The sequence below is a fragment of the Meriones unguiculatus genome, chromosome 11 (assembly GCF_030254825.1).
Source record: "Meriones unguiculatus strain TT.TT164.6M chromosome 11, Bangor_MerUng_6.1, whole genome shotgun sequence".
NCBI lineage: Eukaryota > Metazoa > Chordata > Mammalia > Rodentia > Muridae > Meriones > Meriones unguiculatus.
The window spans coordinates 32764995-32780893 of NC_083359.1; the positions used below are offsets into that span (position 1 = coordinate 32764995).

The 15899-nt window shown below is 41.8% G+C and overlaps 1 protein-coding gene across 10 annotated transcripts in view; it reads left to right on the forward strand.

Annotated features, from left to right (window-relative positions):
• Positions 1–15899, forward strand: part of Tenm2 (teneurin transmembrane protein 2) — a 1501569-nt gene that overhangs the window by 563203 nt on the left and 922467 nt on the right. For all 10 annotated transcript variants that reach the window (XM_060363849.1, XM_060363848.1, XM_060363851.1 and 7 more), the window contains exon 3: positions 1389–1689. In XM_060363849.1, coding sequence (XP_060219832.1) covers positions 1464–1689 — 226 coding nt within the window. In that variant the 5' untranslated portion in view covers positions 1389–1463. The remainder of the gene's footprint in view (positions 1–1388; positions 1690–15899) is intronic.

Genomic DNA, 15899 nt, shown 5'->3' on the forward strand with positions numbered 1-15899 from the left:
TGGCTCTAGGTTGTATTTTCCAGTTTAATTAAAATCCGTGTTTGTCCGTTCTGTCCGGGCTCTGGCCCCGTGGTCCACGCTGTTTTGCATGGCAAATGAAATCAGTAAGAACCTATCATTTGACACTTGGAGTACTTAAGCACTTTTGTCATTATTTGCTAGGCAGAAGGTTAGTGTTTTCTCAGTGATCTTTGGATTACACGTTGAGGGCAAGGACCAAAGGATTCCCTTGCCATCCACTTGCCTGTCACATGCAGAGTTCTTCTGTGTCCCAGCAGTGAGAGGGGCAGTGTAAGTTCAGGTTCGTGAACAGGTTGGGTGTGGGGGACTCACATCTCTCAGTAACGTCTCTTGTCGATGGGTCCCCCGGAAGAAGTGCCCAGCTATTTTCAAATACAGATCTCGGAAGGAGAGGACACTGATGGGGGTGTGCTGAAGGCTGGTTAAAGAAACCAGGGCTAGACTGAGGAGCTCACTTAGTAGGTAAAGCACTAGCTTTGCAAGCACAAGGGCCTGAGTTTGGGTCCCAAGAAGCTGTGTGAAGGTGGACACTGTAGCACTCATCCATAGCCTCAGGGCTCAGTGTGACCGGAGGCAAAGCCAGAACACCCAGACTCCTGTGGACCACCTAGCTTGGGGAACACAATAGAGGGGAAAAAATGAGCGATGACTAACCCCCATGGCAACAGTCGACCTCCACAAGTATGGCACGTGTAAGATCGCACCCACACTCACTAATGCATACACACAAACACAGGATCAGGAGAAGATAATTTCCATGTCATCAACACCTTATATTATTATTCTCAAGGCCCGTTGCAGCAATTTAATGTTGGTTGAAGAACCTGGTGTCACAGCAAATCATTAATGTTTTCTAATGTACACCTATATTTCACTCTTTTCTTCCTTTCTTCTTTTTCTCCATCTTCCTTTCTTCTTCCTATTTCCTTCCTGCTTTCCTCTTTTGATATTTACTTTCTTGCTATCCTTCTCTGCAAAAATGCAAACAAACAGAAAAATCTAGTAATGAAATAGAGCAAACTCAATTTGGCTTTGATCGACTCCATAACTGGGTCTCCCACTCCAGCGACAGAATTATCGTGTCATCTGTGCACATACAATCAGAAGGTGGGGCTTTCTTGTTATTACTTTCCCCCATATCTATTAAATTAGACAGAAAGAAAATGAATTTATTGTCTAGAGTTCTATGTAGACTGATGGCTTAAGTATATATTAAGCTTTTCCCAAAGAAGCTATGCACAGCTGGCAAGATTCCCATTTGTGTTTTCACATGAGTCATAACTGAAGGCCCCACTGCTTGCAATCACAGTCTGTTATTTATTCTCTTATTTATTTATTTATGTCTATTTTTACTGTTTTGCTCCTAGGTGGGTAAAGTGACAGGTGCCAGCACTCAGGCCTGCCCTCTCTGAAAGTCGCGCCATTCTGCTTCATCTCTCATAATGGATGTAAAGGACCGGCGACATCGCTCTTTGACCAGGGGCCGGTGTGGCAAGGAATGTCGCTACACCAGCTCCTCTCTGGACAGCGAGGACTGCCGTGTGCCCACACAGAAGTCCTACAGTTCCAGTGAGACCCTGAAGGCTTATGACCACGACAGCAGAATGCACTATGGAAACCGAGTCACAGACCTAGTGCACCGGGAGTCTGACGAGTTTTCCAGACAAGGTAGGTAGCTCCGCCCACCTGGTAGGCTCAGACCCCAGCTCAGGCCCGCCTGACCTGCCCTGTTTTCAGGTGATGACTGAAGTTTATGGAAACTGGCAGTAAGGCACGGTGGCAAACAACTACCTACCTAACACTTAGTTAAAAACAAACTTTTCCCCTATCTGACTCCTGTGGATGAAAAGTTTCTTTTTGTTATTCTTCAACAATGCGGAAGTTGATTTTGGAGTACTACCCTGAGACAACCCAAGACTTAACTTGGAGCAGGTCCTTGGACAATAGAAAATCTCCGGTTGGTTGGTCTGGGAATTTCACACTGTTCTTTGAAGCTTACTCCAAACCTCTAAAAATGCATTTTGTCTGCTCCACATATTGGCATTCTCAATCATTTACACTCTGAATAAATGATGTGTGTCCATATTAAAAGATAGTTGAAAACATCCTGGCAAAATAATAGTAAAATATAGCTCACACACACAAACACAATGTGGTGCTAACTCTGATTTCTATCTGTTTTATTTTCATGATTCAGATTGTAAGTAGAAACAAATATTTTCATCCAATCCTACCGATGCAGTTCTCCCTTTCCTTTGCACCAAACCACACTTCTATTATAATGTCTTGGTTTACTTAAGAAGACTCCTCTCTCAAACACAAACAGTTGGCATTCTCTTCATGTCCAGCATCCATGCAGAATTCCACTGTCACTTGTGTCATTTGTCTGGGCATGTGGACTGGGGCTGAGCAGTGCTGAGGTCAGAGTGTAAGCCTCACTCTCTGCGAGCCTTTCTTTTCGAATACCAGCAGAGCATGTGCTGGACACATTAATGGCTCGGCAAAACTCAAAAGCACAGGCTGCAGTGTCTGGACTAGGTAGGGTCACACTGCCGGCACCCGGGAGCTTGGCCCTGTCCAACTGGGTTATTGCATCATTTGTTTTGTAATACTGATTCTCTTTTTCTTTTTCTGTGTCCTCAGCAGTAAATACTGGAATGAATTTAATTCCTAAAGAAATACCCACACGTGAAATTCCATTCCTGGCTTCTTAGCTTCCATAAATTCTAACATTTTACCTTTTTATTTTATAGAAAATATACATGTATGTAACTAAGTAGCATAGTGCCCAAGATTTATAAATGTACAGGCCAGATGCTGTTCTGAAGCATGCTTAGATACCCCCATTTTACCTAGCTCCTGCTATAGTTAACAAAATATTTTTAAAGAAATCCATAAACAGTTAAAATAGCTTTTGTTGCCATTGTAGACCTTTGCAGGAAACATTTTTTCATTTGATCTTTAGTCTTATTTTCTTTGCGTCATCCTCACGAAAATGAAATGTCCTGATACTCGGGGAGAAAACAGGGCTGCCTGACAATTGCTCCAGCTCAGATGCCTTTGATCTGTGAGTAACTTCAACATGTGGTTTATTTCATTAAGCTTACACCTGAGCCTACATAACGGACGGTGGGGAGCAGAGGGAAAAGAGGAAGGGGTCCTGGCTTAATTAATGAGCTTCCATTACCTACATGAGAAATTAGGACACCTGCCATTATGTCCAAGGGCACCACTGACATAAAGTCAGATATTCCAAAAGGCAACAGCACACACGTGCAGCGTGGCTGAAAGCCTGCACTTCCCATTGTAGTTTTTGTTTCATTTTTTTGTGCTACCGCAGACAGTTTTGTTTCCTGTAATTCTAGGCTCTTGCTCCTTACCCCCACCAGAGGCATGCCCTGGTTTCTGGATCATGCCTAAGTTGCAGCTTTCAGATTATTGTTGAATGGAGGATTTGCTTGTCACCTTTTCCCTTATTAATATTTACATCACACAAAATCAAGTGCTGGGATTTTATTTTCAAAGATGCTTTTATTCCTCCTGCTTCGTCGTGTGCCCCTCCATTGATGATGATGAAAAGAGCTTGGCCGTATCAAGCTCGTGGCTTTGCAATTAACAATTCACACATTCCGCGTGTTGTTATTGAGTCCATATTTGTTTGCGTAATGTGTTTGCATGAATTAAAAACGGTGGAGTCCAAAAGTAGAAATGAAAAGGCATTGGGAAGTATTTGCATATGTAAGTGCAATTCCTTCTGAAGGCATCTATGAATTTATGCATGAAAATGTAGTCAGAGGCTGAGTGGATCTACTTTGATGGGTTCTAAAATTGAACTCTGCAGGAAGTAAATAAGCGCATATTTAAGGAGGGGAGTAACTGGAGATACAATCTGGCAACGAGCACATGCAGCTTGAGAAGAAGCCACTGCAGAGAGGGTTAAAATAAATTTTATACTCAGTAATAACAATATTTTTTTAAATGTCATGCATTTTACAGTTTATTTTCTTATTCATGAAATCAAAGTGCAGGATCATCTCGGGACTTATTAGCCTCGAGGTACATTAGTGAGGATCATAGTGGGATCAGCTCCTGTGGTCGGCTTATTTAAAACCCAAGACACCAATCATAAAACAAACATGCTTCTCACATACAAGCAAGTTGGGCAAACACACGTGGATGCCTCTCCAGATGCTCCTGTAAAAAAGAACTGCCATCCAATAAAAAGGATGGAGGTTCCAGGCTCCTACCTTATCCAGCTTCCCAAGCTGGCTTGCTGGAGGATTAAAGGAGGGAACAGGCCAGACTTCCCAGCAGGAGAGATGGGCTACGTGTCCTGGGGAAAAGCATTGGAAGCTCCTATAGAACAGCCCCTACTTGGTTTTCAACACAGATTTCTTTTCTGCCTTCTTTTAATGTTTTCTCTCTGCTGAAGTGAAGACATGTAAATTACCTCTCTGGCTTCCACCGTGGTGCGCCCTGCTGTTGTGAAGGGAGAGAACTGCTGACCTCAAGTGGCGTGGCCGCTGGAGTAATTAGTAATTAGTAAATGGCTAATCCTTCACTGAGTAGCATTCAAGTGGACCTGGAGTTAACGCGCATGAACAAAGTAAGCAGCAGTCTGACACCTGGTCGCAACTGAGCCCCACTGCCTGTCAGGAAAGAGGATCTACTTTGAATAATGGAGGTCCGCCAAGTTCCCAAGCGGTTTGCATGAGCTTGTTGTTCTTTTGGACTGTGAAGTTAGGGTGCAGAGGGGTGTGATATGCAGCTGTTCTGCCTGGCTTAGTTGCCTACCGTCAGACATGGATTCATTCTGCTCCTGCATATCTATGTGACTGTGCCTCTTGTCTGCACTCTGTGCTCCACAAGGATGACTGCATTGTTTTCGTTAACATGCGACAGCAACAAGATGAAAAGAATTCTACCAGTTCTCGAGTGCATTGTATTAAATGCCAATCCAAGCTTTTGGCTTGTATAAACTCAGTACCCATAATTATGTTGTGCGGTGGCTACTGTTGTTAGTCCCTTTTTTTCTATAGGTTAGGAAACCAAGTCATGGGAGGATTAACTGAATTATCTAAGGCCAGGCGTGTAAGAAGTGAAGACAGCCTTCACCTAGAGTGAGTCACGCTCAAGAGCTGTATTTGAGCCAACAAACAAACCAAATCATTCGACTCTTAAAAGCTGGTAGGAAGGAGGGTTGACCTTCAATTTCCAAGCCTTTCTGGATGAGCGCTTTGAAATTTTTCTTAATCATATAGGAAGTTATTACTACCTCATGCACCTGACCTCATGATTTGTAACCCTGTTATGCAGTTCTCTTCCGTGCACATCACTCTGTTGGACTTCCTGCCATTGATCCCTTCTACAACACCTTGGTACTAAATGAGCCGTAGGAAACCTTCTAGAGTGGAATCTGTGCCAAGCTGTCAGCAAAGGTTCCCTAACATTCCTTGCAGTCATCACCTATTGACCAACCTCTCAACCCGAAATGATAACCAAGAATGCTGTGGCTTTATGATCTGAACGATATTGGTTACCTAAGCAGAACTGGCTGCTTTCTGTGTCAAGCTGTGCCCAGTGGAGCAGAAGATTCAGCCTGGATTCTGTTCCACAAAAGGCCTTTCCTTCTAGTTAGTAGTTCAAGACTCTTGAGAGGAGGCCAAGATTGAGTACTTCTATGCATCTAAACTGTTTGGGTCAAGGTTAAATAAAGAATTAGCAAAAACTGGATTTTTGAAAATCTGCCATCGGAAGTTCAGTCAGTTCTAAAAATGGCAATCTATGCCACTAACACTTTAATGTGCTTTACAAATGTGTAAACACATACATGCACATTTTAAGCTAAGTTTATCTTGAGTATTTTATAACCTATATTCACACTTCTGATATCTTTAAAATAACTTGTGCAGTAAATTTTGCTCTGTGTAATTTGGCATAACATAAATGTAGCCCATGTTAATGATCCAGAAATGTACGATCCACTAGCGAGCTAGAGAGACTTATCTGTATTGATTCAGCTGACATTACATAATGAAGGTACTTTGGATACCCTGGACATGCTGGAAACCTGTAAGCATTCCTGTCCTCAAATCTCTCCAAATAGCTTTTTGGAATACCCTAAAGTAGTAGCTGTGAAGGACCTACTGGGAAAATGCCAGCACTTTAATTTGGTTGTACAGAATAACACTTAGGCTGTTGTGAGGTTGGAGGGTTTGATTATTATTTGCAAAACTACAATGTAGTTTTTCAAAAGATCATTTTCAACATTTTCTGTCACCTCTAAATAATGCTTTCATTTGTACCTCAGCAGAGAATAACAGCATCTCTGCTTCTTTGCTTATCCTGGCATTTTACAAGGTCTGCAGAACTCTATGAGGAAGCCTCTATGGCCTTTCAGTATTCTGTGATTACAGTATGCTGGTATAGCAACTCAGATTCTCATTCCTTCATGTAAGAGGCTTAGGGAAGAAGAATAAAGAATGCAGAACCTATGTATAAATTCTGTGATAACCCATTGCCATGTGTGGTGCCAGCATGACCTGAAAAGAGACTGTCTTGCTCTCCTTCATTTGTGAAATGTTCTACCAATTATTAATATTAGAAACAGTTTCATCAGTTGTACATTTGTCATGCTGTAGATGCTGTCCCTCATTTAGTGAGTGGGGAAAAATGCTACTGGAAATATTATAGTAACTGTCATCTTAATCCTCCATTGGCAAGTCTAAGCAGCAACTACCCATTCTCTGACATTCTTAATATTTTAGACAGCAGAAATCTTTTCTTCCCTTGGATCTGACTCCCATGACTTCTTCAAACCCAGAATTCCTCTTCCAGCTTATTGACCTAGTGAGTCCGATTCTCTGTGTACCTTTCGCTCCCAAAGATGAACATAACTCACACATATGTCCCACTGTTTGGAAAGGAATGAATGAAATCATTTAGCAGCTGTCAGTTGGTTACAATACACTGGAAAAAAGACACTAGCCAAACAAGTTAACAGGTTGAAGACAAAAAGGTCAGAAGAAATACTGTATGATAGTTTTACATAGTTGGATATAGTTTTAGAGAGCTGTGAATTTCATGACCTGTAAGGAAAAACGTATTTCGGGAATGAGTTTAATTAAGAAAAAACTTAATCCATATAATCCATTATGGAAATGTGTACATTCTCACCACTTTTGGCAGCTTGTCTCAGAGAGTCAATCCTCTCTGTGTTTTTAATGTTGGTATTCATTACTCTTATAGGAATGGGTCTGTGTTTTCTAGTCACTTCACTCTTTAAGATAACCCTCTGTTGACCCATCAGTTGTCGTTCAAATAGTTGTCTGTTGTCAAATGTACAACCAACTTCGGATGTAACTTTACTCACTCATTTTCCATTTCTTACTCATTGTGAGTGGAGTTACCAGCCTTTGGAGTTTTGTCCCAATACTCTATTCTCTGTCCTGTTCCTAGAACTTTGCTGAAGACCTTCTCACTGATAGAATTTCACTGTACAGTGTTTCCATTTCTAAAGACATCTTCAGTTACAAAGGACACTGTCCTGACTTCCACTAGCTTACAAGGAAACACAATGTCTTGGCTGACATCACTGGAAGATCTAGCAATACCTATCACTCCACGCTTATCTCCTCTTGTTTCTCATTCTCTTTACTGGCTTCATTCTTCAGACAGGTCTGCTTGAAGACATCAGTAGATGACTCTGCTGTCATAGTCCTCTGACTTGGAAACACTGTGGGAAAATGGGCCTTTCCTTTTTAGAACAGTGTTTCTTAACCTTCAGCAGAGCACTGCCAAGAAACCATCAGCTACTAAGCACTGACTGATGAATTTTGTGTTTCTCTTTGGGCTCTGTGTGAAACCCAAGGCTTTCCTGTGCTTGCGAATAACATGGAGTAGGTTTCTGCTGAAGCTGATAGAATGGAGTGGCTTATAGGAAACACAGGCTCTTCTAGCAGAATTGGAAAGAATATCTCACTGACCTGATGATAGGTGTCCCAATGCCATCTCAGCTCAGCACTGAAATCTCCCTCTGATGTCCTTCCAAATTCTAATTTTGCTTTGCAGATATCCCTCTGAATATTTCTTCATTTCTATTTAATTCACACACTTATTTGTTTTCTCTTGAAATCTGTATTGTTTTAATTGCCCAAGCATTGAGGAATGGTATCACAGCCCTTATTTCATAGGTAGTCTTCCAACATGTCTTCCTTCTTGACTGTGTACTGTTGATGTTCACAAAACCATGGCTGTTAATCCTGTTTTGTTCACCTTAAAGTTTTTTTTCATCCAATGGTAACCTTCCAGTACTTCAGAAATATAAAAGTGTTCCATGATTTAAGATGTCTGCTTTCCTAAGACCTTCCTCTGATATGTTTTACATGCAACACATTGTTTTAGGTACTTAAAAACAGATTGTTCAGGGTACGTCTTCAAATTTACCACCAGATGATGATGATGATGATGATGATGATGATGATGATAGTGCATAATTGTAGTTTTGTGAGGGGAGGAGGAAGACAATAAATAAGGGTAGAAAACCCCACTTAACAAATGTTGGCAGTTTTAAAGAGGCAACATACAATAGATACATAATTAGATACCGTCTGATAAGCCCTATGCAAAGGAAAACTCTGGATAGTTGAAGAGACATCATCTTGAAACTATACATCAGATCTGGCCTCCCCTAAACTGTGACATCCTTGTAGCTACTTAAGTATCAAGGAAGAGATGGGCCATCCAGCATGCAACAGAGTGATTAGTAAAATAAACAAAAAACAACCACAAAAGCAGATGAAAAGGCCAGCAGTAAAGGAGTTTAGTTGTCTCAAGGACTTGAAGAAATCCATGTCAGCTGAATGTGTGGGGATAAGACAGCTGAGGTGGTGGAAGAAATGGACTTTCAAGGCATTTTTAGGACAATTGTGTTGGCTTCAGTTTTTAGAGAATGTGCCAGTGAGACAAGATTGCCAGAGGGCAAGTTTGAAGATTATGAGTTTAAGTTCACAAACCTAATGGCCTAAATTGGTATCACAGGGATGGCTGGAGTTGTTGGGTTTTCAGGATACTGTATAAGTGGAGATAGATCTATTGTCCTGGGACTGTAAGGCATTGGCTGCTCTCTCCTCCTGTCAAGAAAATGCTGCATTTATGATGCTGAGTTTACTCAGGGCCTGGAAAGTCAATGCTTGTAAATAACCCCAGAAGCAGAAGCACATGGATTATTTGTCCAAATTTTCCTGGAAGGAACCTTTGTGTAAAAGTACAATGTTTTAAGTATTTGGTATACTTTCCTCATTCATGTTAGATCCCTGTCCATGTCAAGAGCAAGAGCATAGGTGGAATACCTTAAGCAGGCAAGGAAAGTTCTGAGAAAGATGGTATTATGTGTAATCTATGGTATAAAGCACGGACTATTGTCTATTTTCTGCCATGTGCTAAAAAAGGCAAAGCTTCAGAGCAGAGGTGTGTGTGTGTGTGTGTGTGTGTGTGTATGTGTGTTTACACTTGATCACAGATGAACACAACATTATCTCTGCCTCTGCTGGCTGGTAAATTTAAAGAAAAAGCTAAAGATACTTAGAAGATTAAAACAAGACTTTCTGGTAAGTGATGGCATGGGACACACTGGTGAGGATAAAAGAAGAGCTCTAGATGCTGCTGCAGCTCCTAACTCTTCCTGCTCTCTCTCTATTGGTGCTAATCCCCTGGGGTTGAAACAGAAGATGAACTTGCTTGTGGGCTAAGATGGTTTGTGAGACTGTGACTCTTTGAACTCAGGGTGTTCTGACACCATGCAAGTGATGATGTCTAACAGGCAGTTATCTGTACAATTTTTGATATCCTGGAGAGAAGCTTGAGCCATATAGAGATGTAGGAGTTGATAGTTAATAATCTCCCGGGACTTGGTGTGATCATCTTGGCAAAATGTGTCAAAAAATAAGGAGATCCCATGAGGGCTCACCTAAACAAAGGACAGGAGAAGAAAAGCACCTTGGTAAGGGAGTGGAATAGCTTCACTATACTTCAAACACTGTATCTGGCTGTGCTTGTTCCAAATGTTAGTTTGATTTCCTATCTCAGTAATTATAATAGACCTGATTTTTATCCCCTATTTCCTATCTCAGTAATTATAATAGACCTGATTTTTATCCCCTAAGCCAGAAGTCCAAATGTTATGGACACAAGTCATATTTGTCTACAAAGTGTGTTTTGTTGAGCCTACAGATTGATACAGAAACTTAAAAGGAAAAAAAAAAATGACTCCCCAATAGAACACTTACTTAAATGGTCAAAGAGCCCTTTAGCCCAGGATCTAATCTCTGCAGCTTCAAAGATACAGTGGTAGATTCATAGATAGAAAGAAAAACAGAAAGGCAAAGATAGAGACAGAAATGATGAAGACAAAGAGAGAGAAGAGACAGAGGAGAGTTTTGAATCCAGTGCTTATATCATGACTTATTCTCTTCCTTATAGAGTACCAAAATCTCTGCCTATTCCAAACATATCCACACCAAGAAGCTTCTACTGTGGGCTTTCTCTTTGATGATAGTTTGTGCCTTCCATATTCCTCTAGCCTTTATGGGCTGTATTGGTGTTGTCTCAGAGTGTCTTAGCTGACACAGACTTAGCTTACTGACACTATCCATAAATAGGAGGTGAGCAAAGTGCCCTGAGGTGATCTGCTTTTACTTATGGATGTAAGTGCAATAGAAGTTTTGTTTGTTTGTTTGTTTATTAATGACCCATTTCCCCTTCTAATGAGACATTTTTAAAGTACAAAATCGAACAGCATTACCTGCCTGTCTGTCTAGCTGTCTTGCCAGCCTGGAAGCACCACATCTTATAGGATGAGAGGCCAACATGACTGCTCTCCACAGCAGGCCGTGGTGCTTACGTTTTCATCTACAGTCTCAGGTCCTTGTAGGTGGGTACTGATGACAGAACAACACAGTTATTCTTCTAGGCTGTTGCCACATCTTATGGTGGAGCACCTGTGAGGACTTCCTTTGCTGCATATGTGGAAGATTTCAGAGTATGTCTGCCCAGCCACGGGACATCTTTCTCACTGGAAACTTGAGGAAATGAACACAGCAAGGGAAGGGGTAGTGGCCAGGGTCTGCCTCATATTATTTTGCAGCCTGGGTCCAGGGCTAGCACTGCCCCACCAACTGATGAGTCAACACACTGATAGCATTAGAGGAAACATTACATTTTCAATGTCATGTTTGAGGCTTATAATTTAATTTTCAGCTCTGGCAAGCCCAGAAACCTCCCTAGAGACACGGTAGGAGGGGGCTGTTGTGTCCCCCAGAATGAATCCACGTCCTCATTCATTCTCTGAGCACCTTCATTGGCATGCATGCCTTACAAGCTCGCGCTTTGCTGCAGCAGCCAGATTTTCACTCTTCCAAGTGACTCGAAATTCCTCCAGCACAAGCTGCCTTCCTCCCCACTCAACCTCAAATCAGGTCTCCTTTAGTCATAAATGTCTGCTGGGAACCATCAGAGCAAATATCGAATGTGCACAAAGATATTAAAAATAACCGCAGCACAGACGTATCTAATAATGTTCAACAGCCTTTTATAATATTTGGAATATTTTGCCAAAGTTACTGTGAGCATTATACTTAATGCATTTTTCCTAAGAGAGAAACATCTTTTCAAGAATGAAAAAGAATCAACAGAGAGAGTCAGGTGGGCTGCATTGTGTGCTCAGCTCACCTCTTCTACTTCTCTCTCTCTTTTCCTTTGGCCAGAGACAGAGAATGTGAAGCGTCTCTTTGTTCCCTGATTTATGAATAGTCGGCATTGGGCAATTGCAGTCCCAGTGGGATGCATTTTTATTTTAAAAATAGTTTGAAGCACTTTCTTTTTAAATTCCCCTATGACCACAGCCACCTTGACTGTATAATGCTTGCTTCTCAGTGTGTCCTTGTGCGGTTAAGGTCTGCCCCACGTGCTGGAAATTAAAGCATTGCTTTTATTTGTAGCCCTTTGAAGCAAAATGTTGAATGTATGTGGAGAGTAAATTCCAGAGGGTTAAATTTGTTTCTGTGGATCTAGTTGATGCAGGCAGAACACCGATAGAAGTGTGTGTGTGTGTGTGGGGGGTATACTGTAAAGTCCTAAAAGAACATTTCCGGTAACTGCAGCAGAAATATCCATAGGCCAAACTACTCTCTCTTCAGATGACTGTGAACTCAGGTGATTCACCATCAGTTTGAAAGGACCCCTGTTTGCCTGGCAGCCGTGGGTGCAAATTCTCCTTAGTTTACAGTGACATTCCATTTAATGCCTGTCCCCTGATATTTGTCTGCACTGCAAAAGCTCTTCACGGAGCAGACCCAGTTAACACTTTCTGCTTCGGGAAGCTAGAGATGCAAAAGCAGGAAGGCCAGGACACACGACCAAGCTGTCCTAGCTGGACACTGAGCGGATAGTGAACCAGGTCACACTCCAGGCCATCTCCATCTCAAGACTGGTGGTAGGGTATCTACTGTCTTGGAGGCTTTTAAAAGCACAGTTTGAGCCCCCCCCCAAAAAAAATCAATTATAACATAGCTCCCCCCATTTAAGGGATGCCTGAAAGGCAGACACTTTTAAAGTTTATACTGATTTGTTTATTTGTTTAATTCTGTGTGTGTGAGAGACACACACATGGGGGGGGGGGAGGCGAGGGGGGAGAGCTACTTCCAGTATTGCTCCTTAGGTACTGCTCAGTTTTTAAATGTTTGTTTTAAACACAGAGCCTCCCATCATACTGACTTTACTGCTTAGGCCTGACCCTTGTCTGTCTCCCCACTACTGGCATTAAGAGCACACAGCACCATGACTGGCATTTATATGTGGGCCATCTGGGGATCAAACTCAGGTTCTTATGCACACAAGGCAAGAACTTTATACGCTGAGTTATCCTTCCAGATTCTAAGGATTCTATTTTCATATAAACCAGGTCTAAGTGCATCATACCATACCTGAAAGGATTCACTTCCCAGCCTAGCCCTTTCTTCAGTGACTGATGACACTTTCAGGGCTAGGGACCTCTCATTCTTAGTTTAGTGACTTTGGTTCTCACCTTTCATTTAGAAGATCATCTGTATAGATTTGGTGGACTGTGCTAATTCTTTTCGGGTTTCAACTCATCTATACTGTTAGGCCAACCAGAAGCCCACACTGCAGTGTTTCTGCAACAGTGGGTTGCCCCGCGTGCAAGCCCAGGAAGCAGTCCTGTTCTCCTCCTCCTCTGCTCTTGAGTCAGAACAAGCAGGTGGTGTGGTTCTTCTACCCGCTCTGCTTCTCCTCATCTTCCTTGCTGTTAAACATTCTAAGTGGAGATTTAATTTGAGCACCTGGCTGGGGATGTAGTTCATAATCAATTAATTATGTTAATTGATCCAACATCCTCAAAGTCAAAGCATCAATGATGAATTTGGTACCACAAAGGGAAGAAGTACAGGCTAGTTGTGTTCATATTGAAAAGCAAAGGTGTTCAGAATCGGTGTCACGTGTAGTGTGTCTCTGCCTCCTTTCTTGTGTAAATGTGTATTAAAATTAAGGATTGCTTTTACAAGCAAAATTTCCCATTATCACAGGGACTGGGCAGGTCAGACAGACATATGAAGAAGGCCAGCTTTTCAGTGACATGGCATGCTAGAGACTGCTCTCTTTTGGAGCATCCATGTCCTCTTAGGAAAAGCACATTGCTTTCATTGTGCAATTCTGGTTTAACTCACTGGATCTTCCAACATCTAAAGAAGAGAGGGAAGCTGGAAACTGTGAAATCTCTAGATTTTAAATGTTCCTAGAAGGGTCATTTGCAGAGCAAGGTAAGCTTCCCTGCAGCATCCTGGCTTCATCTCTGGTCTTGGTCTTTCCTAGTGACAAGGGGCTGAATGTCCTTATGGGAAAGACAATGAAGTCAGTGCATCCATAGGTGCTCAAAGAGTGAATATCTGGGGCCTTTCTTGACATATTTTAAGAAATTAAAAGGTATAAGTAGCCTTCCCTTCCTTCTGCCATGCAGGGCTCAAAGTTCCATTCCCATGAAGTCCCTAAGGCAGAGAGTATCTCTGTGGGCTATCATTGAATTGGATTTCCCTTCTGTCCCACTTCTTTGGCTGTCCCTCACTCTGCTCTTTCAAATCTTTCCCAAAGGAATGACTTGTTCCCAAGCCTTTGTTTCAGTCTTTGCTAACGGTGAAACCAATCAGGTTAAGACGAGTGGCAGCTAATTCCTTTTCAAAGTCACTGTGTAGGCCAAAAGAAGACTGTAATGCAGTGACATTCCCAAGTCTGCCAGTGGGGAGCCTCTGTTTCAGGATGTGGCATGTTGACTGAAAAAGCATGGGGCTTGACTTTCACCTACAATTTAGACTGTACTAAATATGACTAAACTTTAAAAGGTTTCCCATACATTTCGAATTGTTTTACAGAAGGAACCCTGTGCTTTTCTGTTTACATGTTTGACTAGGTTTTTGGTTTTTAGAAGAATGTTAAGAAGCTTTTCCTTTTAGAAACGGTATAAAATGGCCTGCTTGGTATTATAGCTGCTGATGGTGTCTTTAGTTTACAAGGGATTTCTCATGGTGTGCCTAGAAAGCCTCACATTGTCATCCCTCTTTGAAGCCACCAAGTAAGATCTCACAAAGTGCACTGTAGGAAGCCATACACATGCTCCATAAGTTCCCTGCAGGCCACAACAATGTTTCTGCACCCTTAGCAGCAGCCAGGAACAATACAGATAGATATTTAACCAATGTTCATTGAATAGGGGATTCCCTTCATACACCAGAGTCTGGAGGGAAGGGTGTCCATTCCCAAGGCCTCCATTTTTATTCCCCCATGGAATACCCTTTCTCCTGTGCCCATTATTTTGCCTCTTCTAATGTCATTTGGGAATGATAATTGGAAGACAGGGTTTTCCATTATGACAAGGCTTTCCCAGATCCATTACACTCTTTCATGATGCAGTGAGCTGCTTCTCTAAGCCTGGGTACCCATATAAACAAACTGAAAGGAAAAGAAAAAAAAACACGTGATAATCTCCTTAGATGCTGAAAAAACATTTGATAAACTACAACACCCATTCACGTTTAAAATCTTGGAGATATCGGGGATACAAGACACATACCTGAACCTATTAGTAAAGGCAATATACAGCAAGCCTACAGCCACACCAAACTAAACAAAGAGAAACTTAAATAAATCCCACTGAAATCAGGGATAAGGCAAAGCTGCCCACCCTCTCCATATCTCTTCAACATAGTTCGTAAAGCCTGTGTACCAATAGCACTTTCTAGGATAGCTCTCCAGGCTGTGATGAATTCTCAGCCACACCCTGAAAGAAAGGCAGCATCAATTTAATTTCTTTTTGTGTATCTTACACATTTACTGGAAAATTAAATGAAACATAACATTCCATAATTTTAGCCTCAGATCTCACAATACTTTTACAAGGTCTTTCTATTAACCCTTTCTGATCCTTCAATGACTTGAAACCAGTAACAATGGTACGAGTGCTCAAGGGAACTACTTACCTTTTTTTTTCCACATCAGGGTGATCAATAGTCAATAAGATAGTGTGCTGGAGAGTCCAACAATGGTTGTCTTCATTCTGGAGAGGCTGAGAGCCTGGTAGCTGTTTGGTGTGTGAAACTAGAAGCCTCAGCAGATTGAGTGTGGTGCTAATGGCCTTGAAGATCCCTGGAGAGCCATTGCTCTTCAGTATACATTGTCAGTCCCAAGAAACTGGGTTTGGATGATAACAATAGGAGCAGCAACAGAATAGATGCAATTACCAGCAAGGGGTGAAGGCAGGCAGGCAAAAAACACGTTTTCCACTTGTTTTTTTTTCTAATATTGGGCTACTACTA